The sequence below is a fragment of the Schistocerca piceifrons genome, chromosome 1, assembly GCF_021461385.2.
Source record: "Schistocerca piceifrons isolate TAMUIC-IGC-003096 chromosome 1, iqSchPice1.1, whole genome shotgun sequence".
Taxonomy (NCBI): Eukaryota; Metazoa; Arthropoda; class Insecta; order Orthoptera; family Acrididae; genus Schistocerca; species Schistocerca piceifrons.
The window spans coordinates 358,351,588-358,369,921 of record NC_060138.1 but is presented as its reverse complement, the minus strand read 5'-3'; the positions used below and the strand labels follow the sequence as shown (position 1 = coordinate 358,369,921).

Below are 18,334 nucleotides of genomic sequence, written 5' to 3'. Positions count from 1 at the left end.
CTAACTCTGCCAGAATCCCCAGTTTACTTATTCCGCGATCATTCTCCAGTTAGGCATTATTACGTGTTCATACAACGCGTTTTCCACGCTACTTCGAGAATAGACCTTAAAGCGGCTGCTAGACAGAGACTGTACAACTGGCCCTTGCTAGTATATCGATCTGGCCAAAAATTTTCTGTCAAAATTTCATTTTCTTGGATACACCAAGAAGATAATGCGTAATCTTTCTTACCTGTTATTCCTGCTATCCGTTTATTCGCACTCTGATAGTCTGAATCTATGGATTTCGCTGGTAATCATAACAATGCTCATCATTTGCAAACCCAATCAGCCACATAGACAGTAGTTGGCTTTCTTTCGTTCGGCTATACTCTGTTCAGCTCGTATAGCACCTTTTGTCTGCAGGAAAGTTTATTTCTAGATGTGATGAGGATTCCACTGACAGAGACATCACGTACACAATGCACACATTCACAAATCAACTTATGATTCATTCAGAAATCAACTTAGAATGTGTTCAACAACGTTCAAAAACCGACAGGGACACATTTCAAAGTCATACAAATAATCGATAGACCAACGTGCGCTGGATGCTAGGCGCTTTGTGAAACAAGGTTTTCTCCTCAGGAATATGAATTGCCCCCCCCCCCCCACACACACACACACACTCCTAGATCTAGGGCTGCTGCGCAATCTGGCAGCTTGGACGCACCAGTAAAATTCTTCCCGATAGCACCTAGCTGCCCCCCCCTTTCTTTTGCGGCTGCTTACACAGCCAACAGCCATGTTTCTGTAGCCACAAGCGGAAGAAAATACTACTCAACTGCGTATGCCCATGATCCCACTTGTAACTGCTATACCAAATCAAATGTTAACAGTTGTGACACCATGCTCATCGGAGGCAATTCGTTGTTACGGAGCATTGCACAGTCTTCCTAAAGCCTTTGGCACATTTTGCTGTTGGCAGACGCTTGTATGAGCACTGTGTTTTTATATGGCGCATTTCCTTTGCAATTTAAGTTTTATTTCAGTTTTTTCTCTCATTCATGTTTTATTGCTGCAGTATTATTCTGCAGTAGCAGGATACAGTAATATCCTTTGTTAAGAGTATTGGTTCTTACCAGTCAAAATTACAAAAATTTATCTGAGAACAAAAACAATGAAAAATTCCCGGAATTCAAAAAAATTCCCAGGTTTTTTGCGGTTTTCTCCCGGATGAAAAAATTCCTGGGTTTTTCCCGGTTGTCCCGGGTCGTAGGCACCCTGCCAGTGTGCCACTTTCCTGAATGTTGACCTCCTCTTCTCTAATGGCTCCATCTGCACCTCTGTCCACATTAAACCCACCAACCTCTGACAGTAGCTGCATTTTGACAGCTATCATCCCTTTCTGGTGTGAAAGTCCCTCCCATAAAGCCTGGTTACATGGAGATAACATATCTGCAATGACAAAAACTCCTTTACTCATCATGCTGTGGGTCTCATCAAGGCGTTCACAGACAGGCACTATCACGCAGACCTAGTCTGCAAACAGATCTCCTTACCATTTCCCCTCACAACCCCAATCTTCCCATCTCCACCTAAAACCAGTCACAAAGAAGTATCCCTTTCATCACCAAAAGTACCACCCCAGAGTGGAACAATGGAACCACAAGCTTCAACAGGACTTTGTCAAAGCATGTGGTTCATCGTGCCCTGAAATGAGGGCCATCATACCCGATGTACTTCCCACCCCTCCTTAATAAGGTGGTGTTCTGTAGCCCACCCAACCTCCATAACATCATAGGCCAACCCTATGCCACTCCCAATTCCAACCCCTTGTCACAAGGATCACATCCCTGTGGAAGATCCAGGTGCAAATCCTGCCCAATCCACCCACCCAGCACTTTCATTTCCAGTCCTGTCACAGATTTATCCCACCCCATCAGGAACTATGCCACCTGTGAAAGCAGCCATGTCATTTACCAGCTCTGCTGCAATCGTTACACAACCTTTTATACTGGTATGACTACCAACCAGCTGCTCACCAGGACGAACGGCCACTGCCAAACTGTGGCCAAGAGCAAAGTATACCACCCTGTGGCACAGCATGCAGCTGAACATAACACACTTTATTTGAATGGCTGCTTCATTACCCAAGCCATCTAGATCCTTCCCTCCACTACTAGCTTTTCTGAACTGTACACATGGGAATGATTCTTACAATACATTCTCCACTCCTGTAATTATGCTGCCCTCAACCTACGGTAACATATTGTGTCCACACCCTCCACCCAACAGTTTCGACCCCTTCTGCCCTATCATCTCCTTCCCTTTTTCTTCTCCCACCCTGTTTATTTGCAGCCTTCTGACAATGCATCCACATATCTTTATCTATTCCTCTCTTCGTTTGTTCCTTTCCCCCCCACCTCCCTGCCCCACAACCTCCTGACGCTGTGCCAGTCAGCAGTCTAGTACCTGCACATTCCACCAGACAGTGATTGTCTCTCTTCCCACCTGTACACTACTATCCCTTCCCTTCCCCACCCCTTCCAGAGTGTTGCTGCTTGTGTCTCACATGGTGATGCATTCCAGCCTGAGATGCTGGAGTTGGTAGTCATGCGTGCGTGAGGTGTGCTTGGTTGTGTGTGTGTGTGTGTGTGTGTGTGTGTGTGTGTGTGTGTGTGTGTGTGTGTTTACTGTAAACACAAAGGCTGTAGCCGACAGCTATATGTGAGTGCCTTTTAAAAAATTGTGCCTGTCTCAAACTTGATATGTCTTCTTTACGGTAACTAGCAATCTTATCTTCTCCTACATTGTTGATATTCCTACCTAGCATTTCCACAGCTTGATTACAGGGAAAGGTGATATTCTCATAAAGTTATGAAGTAGGTTTTATACAGACTGATCTACGAGGCTCAAAGTGTCTGAGATAATACATGATAGGTTTATAAGCTCTTTGTATTTTCTTGTTAAACTCTTAATACACAGTATCATTAAATTAATCAATGCTATGCAAGCGCTGGAAGCTGGTCAAAATATCTATATATTTGTAAGAGGGATTGGCTAGAGTGTTCTAAACCAAGACCAAACCAACTGTTTCAGTTCATTTTTTACAAATTCTTCAAGCCAAAGAGCTAATTAGTTTCTCTATTTACATCTTACATCACAGGCACAAGGCTTTGACATTTTTAAATCTTCATGCATTATTATGACAAGGATGAAGAGATGTGGCAATATACAACTTCTGTGGTGGAATCCACTCTTCAATTCTAATCAATCTGGTACTCCATTCTGGGATTGTACATTGTTCCTGGTGTTCTTGAGTAACTCTTACTATGGTGTTATGAAACCTTTTTACACAAATTCCTAATGGAAAGAAGCAGGGGATTCTAGGGTTGAATACAGTGTGTGTTCCATAACCATGATAGTAGTCACAAAGAATCTATTTTAACCTCAAAAAGTTACAGTAAATGGGCTCTATGTTACACATCAGCTCAGCAGTGGTGGCTAAAAACTCCATTTGAAGATGGATTACTACACCTGTTGCTAAGCACTCTTCAAATAGCTACACAGAAAATATTTACGGAGCAAAGTCAGTGAAGAACAAGCTACATACGAATTAGTAAACCTGAAACTATCCTAATGACAGACGGCATAAAATTATCTCTCATATAAGTTTCTTTAAAAAGTCACAATGTTTGTTAACCAATAATACTTTGAATTTGATATGATAAGTAAATACTTACCGTCAAGGGGGTTAATCAGTCCACTACTTGTCCAGTCAAACTGAGCTGCAGGAACAGCATCCTGTAAAATATTACATAAATGTATGACTGTCAATAACTTGACACAGGCAACACTGATATATGGGTTGTCAAACAGTTTTTAATAGAATAAATCATATTAGTGAATCAGAAGTTACTGTGCCTACCTCTGATTCCATTCCTAAGATTGCTATCTGTATACATATCTGATACCTCTGTGTGTGTCTTGATACTCCAATTGTGATTAAGCTTCTATCCCAATGTCTTCAAATGCAACATACACCACAAGCTTCTTTTAAGCTTCTCTCTAGTCCCCACTTTTTTTCCTTTCTTGGTTCTGTTTTGATGCAGTCTGCCATGTTTTCCCCTCCTGTGCTAATTGCTTCATCTGAGAGACGCATTGCTAACACCAGAGAAACTCCTCTGACACTGCACTGCTACTTGTTCGTACTTCTCTGTGAAACTTTCATCTTCCAAGTTCACCTCACCTGTTTCACAGAAGACAACTACATATCACAGTTGGACCACAGTGCCTGGAGAATATTGTGTGCACTCCCCCCCCCCCCCCCCCTCCAAATTTTAAAGATATCTACTGTGTTTAACATATTGTTGAAGGTTAGTTTTCACTCACCTTTTAACCTCCAGTTAGAGTAATAAAATAGGCCTACTGGCGTGAACAAAAGAAATTCAGGACAAACAGTGTCTTAGAAGCAGGTGGACTTCTATATCATTTTCTCTTTCTTTGAATTATGAATGAAATTCAGAACTAAGATATATTACTGATGACAATACAATAAGGCCACAGTATTTGCTGTGTCTGAGGTTAGTCTCAACAGAATGTACAATATAATATTAATTTCTGGATGGGGCTAACAAAAGAATATGCTCTCACATTGAAACACAAACAAGTAACTAGAATGTTTTGAAAGGAAGAGGGTGTTTTGTTGGTTGTCTGGGACAGATAAGGAATAAAACAGTGGGGTCATCATGGGACCCTCTATCAGGAATTAATGACCTCAGCCACAATTTTGATCAATTTGAAATATGATGTAGGAGTAGTAAAATACAGGTGCTGAAAGCAATATTAATGCCAGTGATGAGGAATAATTGAATGAGGAATAAAAGTATGTGGGTAGGATCAGTCTACAGGCTACAGAGCAGACAAGCCCCCTCCCTCAGCTCATTGCAGCAACAGGCACCTTATCCACGTTTGACACCTCGCTGAACCAATGCAGGGCTAAGATGACAATGGAATAAATAATTCCTTCTAGTTAGATGGAAAAATTGAATAGCTAGAAACATAATGAACATCAGTAGGACCAGTAATACTAAAACAAGGCGAGAGAAATACATCGCTAAATGGATGTGTTCAGTCTAGTGTCCCCTCTGGGCTTAGCATTTGTTGGAATGTGTCCCACCCCCAATCCATTACAGACAAACAGTTAAAGACGGGAATAGAACTCACTCTCTCTCAGAGGAAGCATAAAAACCTGTTCCTTCATCGTCAGCTATTATCAAAGATAAGGAATCTTTAAGGTTGTGCCTCTGTTGGAGTGCTATAATGAAGGGGCACTCTTAGAAAAGTAAAACAGGGTGCAACAGAAGAAAAGGCTAGCTGCATCTTAAAGTAATTATACAAAGAGTAAAAGACGGTGGTCGCTGGAGGGGGTATGGTTGAGGGCCGTCTGGGTCCAGCTTGTGGAAGGAGACATTCCAATCCCAACCACATAGACTTCACCCTGAAAGCAGTTTAAAACATTAGATGCAAGAATAAAAACTAATCTCTCAGAGCAAATAAAAAACCAGTTCAAGTGTCTCCATATTGTTCACCACCATTACGCAAAGAATGTGGAAGACCCTGTTTGGCAAGGAGAGCACAATGAGAGGGCATTCCACCAGAATGTGAGCTACTGTCTATAAGGCTCCACAACCACAAATAGGGGGTGGTTCATTACATGAAATAAAACTGTGGCTCAGTCTGGTATAACTGATGCTAAGGTGACAGGGCAGTGAACTCCTTCCGGAAGGAATGGAAGGAGGAGTGCCAAGTAGCTGATGTCTCCTTGATAGTGCAGAGTTTTCTTTAGAGGGGACATTTGCAAGTATAGGTCTCACCTGCACCCATAAGCAACCTCAAATCATTGCCTGTGATCATCAAAGTGAATGTTGGGTGAGTAATCATTTCTCTAGCCAAATGGCTAACCAGTTCATTTCCAGTATACTCACATGTGTTGGGACCCAGTGGAAGACAACCGAACATCTAGTATGACAAAGGACATATGGAAAATTGTGAATTCCAGATATAAGAGGAAGACAAGAATAACACTGATCAATAGCCTGCTGATCTCTCATTGTGTAACAACACATTAAAACTAGTTTGAGTTGGGTCTGTTTAACAAGATGTAGGACACTTTTAATGTCTCTTATCTTCACCAAAAATCTGTAAGGAATGCTGTTGCTAACAGATGAGAGATATAAAAGCATACCCAGTCCTATCAACAACATGCAAGGACTGCGTATCCAAACAGAGTTCTTGGACAGGTGAACAGCACCATGGCAACAGAAACGCGTGACTTGCATTTTCACTGGAGAAAACTAGACACCATGGGAAAGAGTCCAAGTGGAAGCCTCCAGATAGCTCCTTGGAGAAGGTATTCAGCCAAGGCTACAGACAGAGCAATACCAAATAGAGAGGTCGTTGACATACAACTCAGGGGTAACCACTGGTCCATTACAGGTCATTAGCCCATGGACGGCAATAAGGAAAACACTTGCATGGAGCTCTGGCCAATGCTGTTCTCTTGGACTAGTGAGAACAGAGTGATGTATCCATTCCAACTCAAAACAATTGATGCGATAAAAACTGATGAATAAAATTTGGTAGGGGGACTAGAAAGTCCCAGTCATGGAGGAGGTGTACAATATGATGACATCAAGGGGTGTCTTACACCTTATGAATGTCAAAAAAAACTGCAAAGAGATGCTGACATTTAGAAAAAGCCTGTAGGATTACTGTTTCCAACTTTAGCCATATAAGTGGTTGATTGCCCCCCCTGAAACCACACTGATAGGCAGCCAGAGGCTCCCACAATTCGATATCCCAGCATAATTGTCGAGCTATTATCCATTCAAGGAATTTTTGGAGGTTAATCAGTTCATAGCTATTGATGGACATAAGCTTTTTAACTGATTTAAGTATCAGGATGATGGCAGTTTGCCCACACTGCAAACAGAAAACATCTTTGAGCCAAATGTGATTGAAGACCCTGAGTATATGGAGTCTACGAGCCACATTCAAATGTTTGATCATCTAATTATGAAACAAATTAGGGCTTGGGGCCATATTGAATAATGAGCTGAAAGCCTGAACCAATTCCCAGTTCATTATAAAGTTCAGGGTTATGGCGGCAGGAGGGAAAGGATACAGGGATGACTTCAAATTGTCATTTGTGTGTTAAAAGCATAGCCAGGTAAGAAGTGGACACTTACGTTGTTGGAAAGAGGGTTGTGAGGTGTTCAGCAAGAACTGATGCAGCAGTAGAAATACCACCATGAAGGAAGAGACCAGGAACAGTTGCTGATATTTTGTAGTCAAGTAGGCCTTGGAGTTTGGCACTGGGGTGAAGAGAGACACTTTCCTAAGGAAGAGATATAGCACTCCAGGGATTCCTTCTTGCGCATTTAATTCCATAGCGAGTCTTTGCAGAGAGTTGCTTAAAAGTGATTAGGGCAGCTTGAGGAGGATGTTGCTTGAGACATTGCAGGGTCCTTCAACAGTCCTGAACAGCTGTTGCAATGTCTTTAGCCCACTATGGTATCAGCTGCCAATGGATGGGGCTCCCAGAAATGGGGACAAGTGTTCCAATGCTATGAGTGACGGCACTGGAGATATCTCCAACAACCTTGTTGATACATTCTAATGAAGCTAACAGTGGATGTATACAACTACCAGTTGGTCCTTTGGACAGCCCAACAAGGCAACAGGTCTAGCAGGCAGTGACAGGGTCACTGGAGAGTGATCACTATCCTGAAGAAGTTGATTAATCAGAAGACTTCTACCAGATGACAGGGTAGTTCCCCATAGGACGGTGTACACTATAGTCCCCAAGTAGCAGAATGGGGGAGGGGGAATGGGGGGGGGATAGAATTATCAAATTAAAGTGGCCATCTCAAAGTACGCTTATCTATTGTAGGGGTAGGAGCCGAAGAATATGGGCAACCTTGGGATGAGCAGTTCATGGCTCATTTAACCAATGGCTGGTGTTGGGTCACTGGTCTGTAGATTTCTAGGAAGCTGTTTCCGTATGCGAGTACCACAAGTCAATGCCAAAACTCGAGCTGCTGCCAATGACCTTGCCACAGAAGTGGCACTTCACTTCATTAAATGCACTATTTACAATGTTGCAATTGTATGCATGTGTTTTCTGCCACATAACACTAAACTTTTAGAATTTTGTTTCCCATTACTCAACCCACATCAAACTGCCAATAAATCTAAAATACAAACTGTTCATCTGTAACTTACACAACTGAAAACTTGAACATACCTCAGACAAAGAATTAACAGTCTCCACTGCAGATGTCTGTGGATCTGGCTTCGCAGATGGTGATACAGGTGAGCTGATACTGGAAGCTCGCACTGGCTCCAGTGGGCTGAATCCCAAATTAGCAGCAAATCTTGGTACAGAAGCATTCCAGCGTGGGCCAAAGAGCTGCAAAGATAAATAAGTCACTATTAAGACACACAAGACCTGTACATCATTTCATGTCCATATTGTTGTGTGTACTCCTATTACATCAAGTCCCCATGTGGCCAAAATTTGCCTTGGTCAACTCCAACCATCACTTTTGCCACAGCAAATTTTTTTGAATGCTATCTTTCACTACCGCACTTAACACAAATTCAGAAAATCTGTTAATGGACATTTATAATGAAACAGTACATAATAACCTATAAACTACTTGTACAAGAGAACAGAACAACAGAATATATGAAAAAAGAAAAGAATCTAAATTCTGGCTATGAAGACGTTTCTAGCAGAAATCTTTTGCTGACCATAGGATTATGATTAAGCTATATTTGTAAGTAATCAATGACTTGGGACACATAGCCTGACAGACTTAAGCATGCTTTAGTAACATGAGTCTATGAAACTGGAAATAAGCAAACTGCCTCTATAATAGACCTTTCTCACTCCTTCCACTCTTTCCACAAGTGTTTGAGAGAGTTGCTTGTAACAGAATACTGACTGATTTAGCCAAAAAGAATTTGTTAACTCGCTCTGGTACTGGCTTCTGTAAAAGATTATCCACAAGGAAAGCAATACAAGACCTCACAAACAAAGCATTAGCAGAACAAGGCAAGAAAAGTTATACAGTTGGTGTATTTTGTGACCTTATCAAAGTATTTCATTGTGTTGATCACAAAATTCTACTTAGCATACTGAAGTGCCACAATATTAATGGTATCTGTCTTGCAGAGATGGAGCTTATCTTCATAACAGAATGCAGAGGATCTAATTGACAGGCTATGTCACAGGCATGAAACTAACCCATAATGGGGGAATATAACATGTGAGGTCCCCAAGGATTGGTACAAGGCCCACTGTTCTTGACCTACATAAATGATCCAGAATGAGATTTTCACTCTGCAGCAGAGTGTGCGTTGATATGAAACTTCCTGGCAGATTAAAACTGTGTGCCGGTCCGAGACTCGAACTCAGGACCTTTGCCTTTCGCGGGCAAGTGCTCTACCAACTGAGCTACCCAAGCACGACTCATGCCCCGTCCTCACAGCTTTACTTCTGCCAGTACCTTGTCTCCTACCTTCCAAACTTAACAGAAGTTATCCTGCGAACCTTACAGAACTAGCATCCCAGAAAGAAAGGATATTGCGGAGACATGGCTTAGCCACAGCCTGGGGGATGTTTCCAGAATGAGGTCCCAAGTTCGAGTCTCGGTCCGGCACACAGTTTTAATCTGCCAGGATGTTTCATATCAGCGCACAGGAAGTTTCATATCAGTGCACACTCCACTGCAGAGTGAAAATCTCATTCTGGAAACATCCCCCAGGCTGTGGCTAAGCCATGTCTCTACAATATCCTTTCTTTCAGGAGTGCTAGTTCTGCAAGGTTCGCAGGAGAACTCCTGTTAAGTTTGGAAGGTAGGAGACAAGGTACTGGTGGAAGTAAAGCTGTGAGGACAGGGCGCGAGTTGTGCTTGGGTAGCCCAGTTGGTAGAGCACTTGCCTGTGAAAGGCAAAGGTCCTGAGTTCGAGTCTTGGTCCAGCACACAGTTTTAATCTGCCAGGAAGTTTTACATAAATGATCTCCCAATGAATTTAAAGGGTGATTCATAAAACTGTAATGCTTTCTGATGACACAGAGACACTAAGACATGACAAGATTTGTACCACGCAATTCAAACTAGCAATAATAGCCTGTTATCACCCAAAGTAGACATCAATGGTCATCCCATTAATGAAACATCATATGTAAGATTTCTTGGGGTGCAGTTGGATAATTAGTTAAAGTGGAGAGAACACAAAAATAACAAGAAGCACAGTTCAATTTACTGGTCCTTAGAAGCACCTCTCATGGTGCTGATCTAAAGACAAACAGTGCTTGTTTATTTTGCATATTTTACTAGCTGTAACCTTACAGAATTATCTTCTAGGGCACTATACCTAAAATTCATAAAATGCTTTTACAGTAGAAGCCAACAGCAAAAGTACTTCTTGCCAGAGCCTTTTTGAGGATCTTTGAAATCTTACACTCACTTCCTAGTACATTTACTCTGCACTGGTTTTTGTTTCTGAAAAAAAAAAAAAAATTGTTTCAGCTGAACTGTGATATACACAATTGTAATTACAGACACAAACTTCTTTTCCTGTTGAATTTGTCTCCTCCTTTAGGGTTCAGAATGGAGTTATATTTTCTTATGGGAACATATTCAACAATCTCCCATCTAACATAAAGCAGGATATTGGCAATCCTTACCGACTAAAAAGAAAATTAAAAAATTTATCTCACCAACCAGTCATTGTACTAAATATCTGAATATTTAGATTCAGCGATTGGATAGTTCTCTTAGCTATGTGGAAAGCATTAGTGTTTGTCGTAATGCTGCATGACAAATAGAAATTTGCTATAAACAGGATCTAAATTTACAGATTTAGGTAAATATTTTCTTTGAAAAATACCATTACAATCAAGTAAATATTAGCTGCCAAAGGCAGGTAAACAACAATTATTTTTTTTGTAACAGAGAGTATAACCTTTTTTTTTCTTTCTAATTTACTTGATTAAAGTTGGCAGCCCTATGATTTCCTTGTCTCTTGTTAACATATATGCTGACACACTCCACCCCCCACCCTCTTGTAGGTTCTCCATTTTGATGGGCTCGATGGATGGATGAGTTTAAAGGCTACATTCAAATTATTCGCACTTGTTCATTCGTTATTGTGACTAACCATATCACAAAAATAAAAGTATGAAAAAGACAAGATGATATTTATGATTACTTAATAAAGTATGTAGTTATTAGCACTAACAGTCAGTGTTAAATCAGTTATACTAAGAGCAATGTTAAAAATCTATAGAACAGTGTACTTTCAAAAGGAACAGTTTCATCAGTGTTGCTTTTTTGATTAGTTAAATAGTGCACTGCAATAAGCCATTTGTAAATATTCAATGATCATGTCAGACATGGTCACTGAAAATAAAATGATAACTTTGGGACTTCTTAAAACCTTCAAATATTTTTGCATTAGCCAATGAATCATTAAACTACAGAGAAAAGTTTCTCATATATCTGAATGATTGAGACAAATATAGCAGAAAAGTTTGCTCCAAAAATTTTGATCTCTGGGGTTCACAGGAGAAAATTCAAGCCACAATACACTCTGGACTTTATATCAAATCTCTCGGAACACAGTGTGTTCCCTCAGAAACTTTCTAGAGACATAAGTGATTACTGGGAAACCTCGGTTCTCAAATTGATACTTTTCAATCGTACAACAAATTTATGATCATATTCATGAGATACCAAGCAGGTGAAAACAAGACATACAGAACAAACAACATAAATAAATCACTGTCATTAAAGGTACAAGTGTTTAAATTATTTCTGTATTGAAATCCATTCAAAAACTTTTCTTAAGAATGAAATAAATTTTTAAAACCATTTGCTAAAATATCACATATCTGAATATGCTTATGTGTAAACATACATTTCTAAGTACAACATAGGACATACAGCAAAAAGAAAGCAAAGTGTGACAAAAATAGGAAAAAACATCCTGCAGATAGATATGACTAATTGCTGGTCAACTGAATGGATGAACAATCACTTGGATACAAATTAAAATTTGAAGAGCTTATATGCTTGTGCATAAACTACATTTCTTCATTACAGGAATCACTAATTAACTTTTCTGGTTCCACAACCTCTAATGAATATTGCAATCAATCTACAGTATTACTCTACATTCCAATAATTTAATTAGTTCATTCCCAGCAACAAGTGAAAATAATCCAATGAAATGCATAAAACTTTCGCTGTTATATATACTGCGGAAAAAGATGGTAACAGACAAGATCAACAGAAGTACAAGTGTCTCAGTCCTGATTACAGACAACAAATGGTTCTGAGTAATGACAAGAGATAGTAAATGGGGCCAACAGAAAATGCCTAAACAAAAAAGTGAATTGCAGTCATCATTAAAGAAAGCTGACAAATACATATTATCACCCTGTTGATGACACAGTCATTAGAGACAGACAGACTATAGTAAGAGGTGAAGAAGGAGGAAGCTGTGATGACTAAATTATAGGATTAGGTTTCTGCTGCTTTTGCAAAATGCAACTTCTTTTTAATTCCTATGACTATAGCCACAAACCAAAAACTGATTATGATGAACAACAGAAAGGAAACAAAGAAACAAAGGCAGAAAAGTGTGAAAATAAAAGAAAGAAGAAAAATAGTGAAAACAAAAAACAATATTAATTCTATAAATCACTCACCAACAGAGAGACAAAGCAAGTATTACGAATCAAAATTAGAAAGGCTTCTGCTTGTTACTTTTTTTTAAAAAAAGATAATTGACAAACTGTATTAGTGTCATGTCAAAACGTGGCAGTGACAGATGCATCAATTTAAACTTTTAAGTCAGGTGAGGATTTTTGTCACAGCAAATAACTATTTGCTTGAACTGTCTATGGTATCACCCAAAAAAAAATTATCATATCTACATCTACATGATTATTCTGCAAGTTACATCTGAATGTTCATCAGAAGGTGCACTGAACCACTTTTAGGCTCTTTCTCAGCTGTTCCACTATCTAACAACACAAGGAAAAAATGAAACATTAAATATTTCTGTATGGGCTGTCATTTATCTTATTTTATCATGATGGTCAATTTTATTATTTTTAGAGCATTTCTCATGAAGAAACAGCAGTCTGGCTGAAAGTACTTTAAAAAATGGATTAAAAACAGTCTTGGTTGCAATAAAACACTATACAATACAATGTTTACTGATTTTGATCAGAATGTTACCATCTTCAGGCCCTTTATACCATGATGGTAGGTGGTGGCAATGAATGGAGCAAGTATTATGACTGGATGAACGTTGATAGCCACTCCATTCACCACCACCACTACCTACCATCATGGTATAAAGGGCCTGAAAATGATTACATTCTGACCACAACTGGTAACCATTGTAAATAAATGTTTTATTGTCATTATGACTATATTTAATCCACTTTTATAGTCATTTCTTCCTATGTAGGTGGGAGCTGACAAAATTTTTGGTATTTGGAGGAGAAATTTGGTGAACAACATTTGGTGAAAAGATTTCGCCATAATGAAGAATATGATTGTTTTAATTATTACAACCCCAATTTGCTCACCATATCAAAAACACTGGATCCCCTACTTCATGACAATATAAAATGAGTTGTTCTCCTTTGAAGTTTTCTCAACGTTCTCTGTCAATACTCCGACCTTCATAATCATGGTATATGTATGGTGAATTTATGGTACAAGATGAGTTTTTTATATATACACTGCTACACATTGTTTTATATGTCCAAGTAATGTATTAAACTTACTTTGTAAGTCCAGTAGTTAGCAGCATTTGGTCTTTTATTCTAACCTAAACGATCACATGTTCATCATTAGCATATCATCTCCTAATGATCCAATAGTGTCAATATGTAACTAGTTATAATTTTCCTAAGACAGATTTTGAATGACAACGTTGCTTAGAGTAAAGCTGCACACATTAAACAGCTTTGCTAATGGTCTTGTTCATCTGTTTGTGCTGAATCACTACCTCCCATCCACCACGTAGCACACACAAAAAAGTACTTCCTATTGGAGCATTCCTCCAGTTTTACAGTAAAACACCATGACCTGATCTCTGTAATGACACTCTTGTAATCTTGCAATAGACACAGTGGTGACTTACCAACCATATCTATCAGTTTTATCTTCTGAAATTCCAGAAATCTATGGCTGAGTTATTTACAATGCCCGATTCTTTTACACACATGAACCGGAATAATTATAAGTGCTGAAACAATTAGTGTTTCTTCTAAGTGCTAGCTGTAACATTTTCTAACTCTTGTTGCCCCATCTGATCCCTCTATATAATCCACCAAAAACTCTTTTATTGCTGCTTTTCCTTTTTCCCTGGTGAATACAAATTAGGTACAATGTTGTCACCTTTCCTCAATTTTCTGTATTTACTCCCACTTGCTAATTTGCTGATTCTCTTTCAAAAGCACCGAGAAAAACATTGTTTTTGACCTTTCATTTTCAGTTGAATGACTTACTTCTCTGAGGTATCTGTACATCAAATTCCATGTGCAAACTGACTTTTAATAATATATTTCAACAGGAACCAACACTTTTCCTTTGTGTTTTAATTAATAATGCTCCTAAAGTCTCCATAAATACTATGTTTTGTATTTATTATCATAATCAACAACCTGATTAATCAGCAAAGAAACTACTATTTTCAGACAGTTAACAAACCAGTGATTGCAGTAAAGTATTTTCAAAACATTATTTTTGGCAGCTGTAAGGACATTCTTCTCACTACTTAGGATCTGACAATTTTATAAGAACAAACCTTAAAATTTTATGAATACTTGTGCCATTACCACTGTGAACTACCATTGATGAAACCTGAGTAACGACCTATTTTACAGATCGCACAGTTAAATAAATACATCACAACACTAACCACTTTGATTATAACTTCCACATATAACTGCATTCTGTCATCTTCTTATATCTGTTGATGTGTGCCAACAAACTTAATGCTGCACTTATAGGAAACTGAAAAGGCTTCTTATGAAACAGTCCAGTTGTGCGTAGACTAAGAATCACCATTCCACTATTTCAACCATGATCAAGCTGGGGTTCTGGGCCATCAAGTGCATTATGCTGCAATGGAAGAAAACCAGGGACTGTAGATGCTTTTTGGTTTTAAGATCTCCAGATTGACTAAAATAAATGAATTATAGCTATCCCATATTGTATTACAGTAGTTTATCTTGGAAACCTGTGGTAGGAAATAATAGATTTGGAGCAAATGAGCTCTATTACAATGTGAAAGTAGAGTTCTGATGATATCAATGAACCTACAAAAACTGAAGTGTGCAAAGAAAAACTGAAGTGTGCAAAGAAAAACTGAAGTGTGCAAAGAAAAACTGAAGTGTGCAAAGAAAAACTGAAGTGTGCAAAGAAAAACTGAAGTGTGCAAAGAAAAACTGAAGTGTGCAAAGAAAAACTGAAGTGTGCAAAGAAAAACTGAAGTGTGCAAAGAAAAACTGTGACCATGGCAAGCTAGAGCCTGTAATTCTATAATGAAAATGAACTATTTCTCTGTTGGGCCCAAAACTTGTATAAGATCACTATATTACATATTCTTTATACTTTTGACAAAATTAGCTGCAGATTGTTCATTTCTTGTTGATTACCTAAGTTCACGACAAGCATGTTTTGGCATATGTATCATCATCAAATGTTTCTGTTGGTATTATATTTATACATCATTTTATTCTACATCTACGTAATAGTACTATGAGGTTTTACATTATGTTATAATTATGTCTAGATAGGGTGATGTCCATAAACCATCTTGCAACATAAGTAATATGTTGTTACCGTATGTCATCCATTTGCTTTCTACTGAAGAATAATAGTGAAACTTTGTGTTATTTTTTGACAGTAGTAAAATGACAGATTGCTGTAGTGATGCTTTATGTTTATCAGTAAATTATATCTCTGGTAGTCGGAGATGTTTTTTGCCAGAGATATTGTTCTTTATGTAGATTGGTGATCTTAATGTGGTCTATTGTTTTTTGTTTATCATGTTGTGTTAATCGCTCTTCTTTTTCTATTATGTCAAAATTATCTGGAAAACTTTATTGGAACCAAACAAGAAAAAAAAGCACCATGATAAACAAAAAACAACACACAACATTACAACTGCATATCTACATAATGCACAATATCTCTCACATAAAAACTCTTCTGAATACCTAAGATATAATTTATTTTTAAATATAAAGCATCACTAGAACGATATATCATTTTACAACTGCCAAAAATTTACTCATAATTTCACTAATATTCTTCTATAGAAAGTAAATACATGACTTATGTCAACAATACAGTACATAAAAGGGCTTATGTTTCATGATGATTTATGGACCTTATACCATCTAGATGTAGGTATAATAAAAGACAAAATTTCATAAAACTACTTCATAGATGTAGAATAAAATGGTATATACGAGGTGCATTCAAGTTCTAAGGCCTCCGATTTTTTTCCTAATTAACTACTCACCCGAAATCGATGAAACTGGCGTTACTTCTCGACGTAATCGCCCTGCAGACGTACACATTTTTCACAATGCTGATGCCATGATTCCATGGCAATGGCGAAGGCTTCTTTAGGAGTCTGTTTTGACCACTGGAAAATCGCTGAGGCAATAGCAGCACGGCTGGTGAATGTGCAGCCACGGAGAGTGTCTTTCATTGTTGGAAAAAGCCAAAAGTCACTAGGAGCCAGATCAGGTGAGTAGGGAGCATGATGAATCACTTCAAAGTTGTTATCACGAAGATACTGTTGCGTAACGTTAGCTCGATGTGCGGGTGCGTTGTCTTGGTGAAAGAGCACACGCACAGCCCTTCCCGGACGTTTTTGTTGCAGTGCAGGAAGGAATTTGTTCTTCAAAACATTTTCGTACGATGCACCTGTTACCGTAGTGCCCTTTGGAACGCAATGGGTAAGGATTACGCCCTCGCTGTCCCAGAACATGGACACCATCATTTTTTCAGCACTGGCGGTTACCCTAAATTTTTTTGGTGGCGGTGAATCTGTGTGCTTCCATTGAGCTGACTGGCGCTTTGTTTCTGGATTGAAAATGGCATCCACGTCTCATCCATTGTCACAACCGATGAAAAGGAAGTCCCATTCATGCTGTCGTTGCACGTCAACATTGCTTGGCAACATGCCACACGGGCAGCCATGTGGTCATCCGTCAGCATTCGTGGCACTCACCTGGATGACACTTTTCGCATTTTCAGGTCGTCATGCAGGATTGTGTGCACAGAACCCACAGAAATGTCAACTCTGGAGGCGATCTGTTCAACAGTCATTCAGCGATCCCCCAAAACAATTCTCTCCACTTTCTCAATCATGTCGTCAGACCGGCTCGTGCGAGCCCGAGGTTGTTTTGGTTTGTTGTCACACAATGTTCTGCCTTCACTAAACTGTCGCACCCACAAACGCACTTTCGACACATCCATAACTCCATCATCACATGTCTCCTTCAACTGTCGATGAATTTCAATTGGTTTCACACCACGCAAACTCAGAAAACGCATGATTGCACGCTGTTCAAGTAAGGAAAACGTCGCCATTGTATTTAAAACAGTTCTCATTCTCGCCGCTGGCGGTAAAATTCCATCTGCCATACAGTGCTGCCATCTCTGGGACCTATTGACAATGAACGAGGCCTCATTTTAAAACAATGCGCATGTTTCTATCTCTTTCCAGTCCGGAGAAAAAAAATCGGAGGCCTTAGAACTTGAATGCACCTCGTACACATAATCCCGACAGGAACACTTGATAATGGCACATATGCCAATAGGAGCTTGTCGTGAACTTATGTAATCATCAAGAAATAAACACCTTTTAGCTAATTTTGTCAAAAGTTTAAAGAAAATTAAAATTAAGTTTTTTACACTGCTGACACATCACAAAACAAGCATTACTTTATGCTGTTTTGTGTTTCGTTATGCCACACACATATTTTTATGTTGAAAGCTCATTTTTAATTTTTGCTAGCCCACTATGCCTGCAATGAAATGACAAACACTCATGAAAGGACAAATGTAGAGGTCGTATGATACTGATACATTCTCCAGAAGCTCAGCAACCTAAACTGGAAAGGCATTCTTTATTCACACCCATTAGCCACCTTTCATTTGTAAAGTGTGAGTGTTGTTTTATAGTTTAAGTGGTGATGAGTATGTGTAAAGCATACTATCACGTTTGTGTTCTTGAT

The 18,334-nt window shown here is 39.0% G+C and overlaps 1 protein-coding gene across 5 annotated transcripts in view; it reads right to left on the bottom strand.

The window, feature by feature from the left end:
- Positions 1-18,334, bottom strand: part of LOC124795163 (aftiphilin) — a 65,476-nt gene that overhangs the window by 19,102 nt on the left and 28,040 nt on the right. For all 5 annotated transcript variants that reach the window (XM_047259073.1, XM_047259056.1, XM_047259081.1 and 2 more), the window contains 2 exons: positions 8,291-8,455; positions 3,726-3,786 (listed from right to left, as the gene is read on the bottom strand). In XM_047259073.1, coding sequence (XP_047115029.1) covers positions 3,726-3,786; positions 8,291-8,455 — 226 coding nt within the window. The remainder of the gene's footprint in view (positions 1-3,725; positions 3,787-8,290; positions 8,456-18,334) is intronic.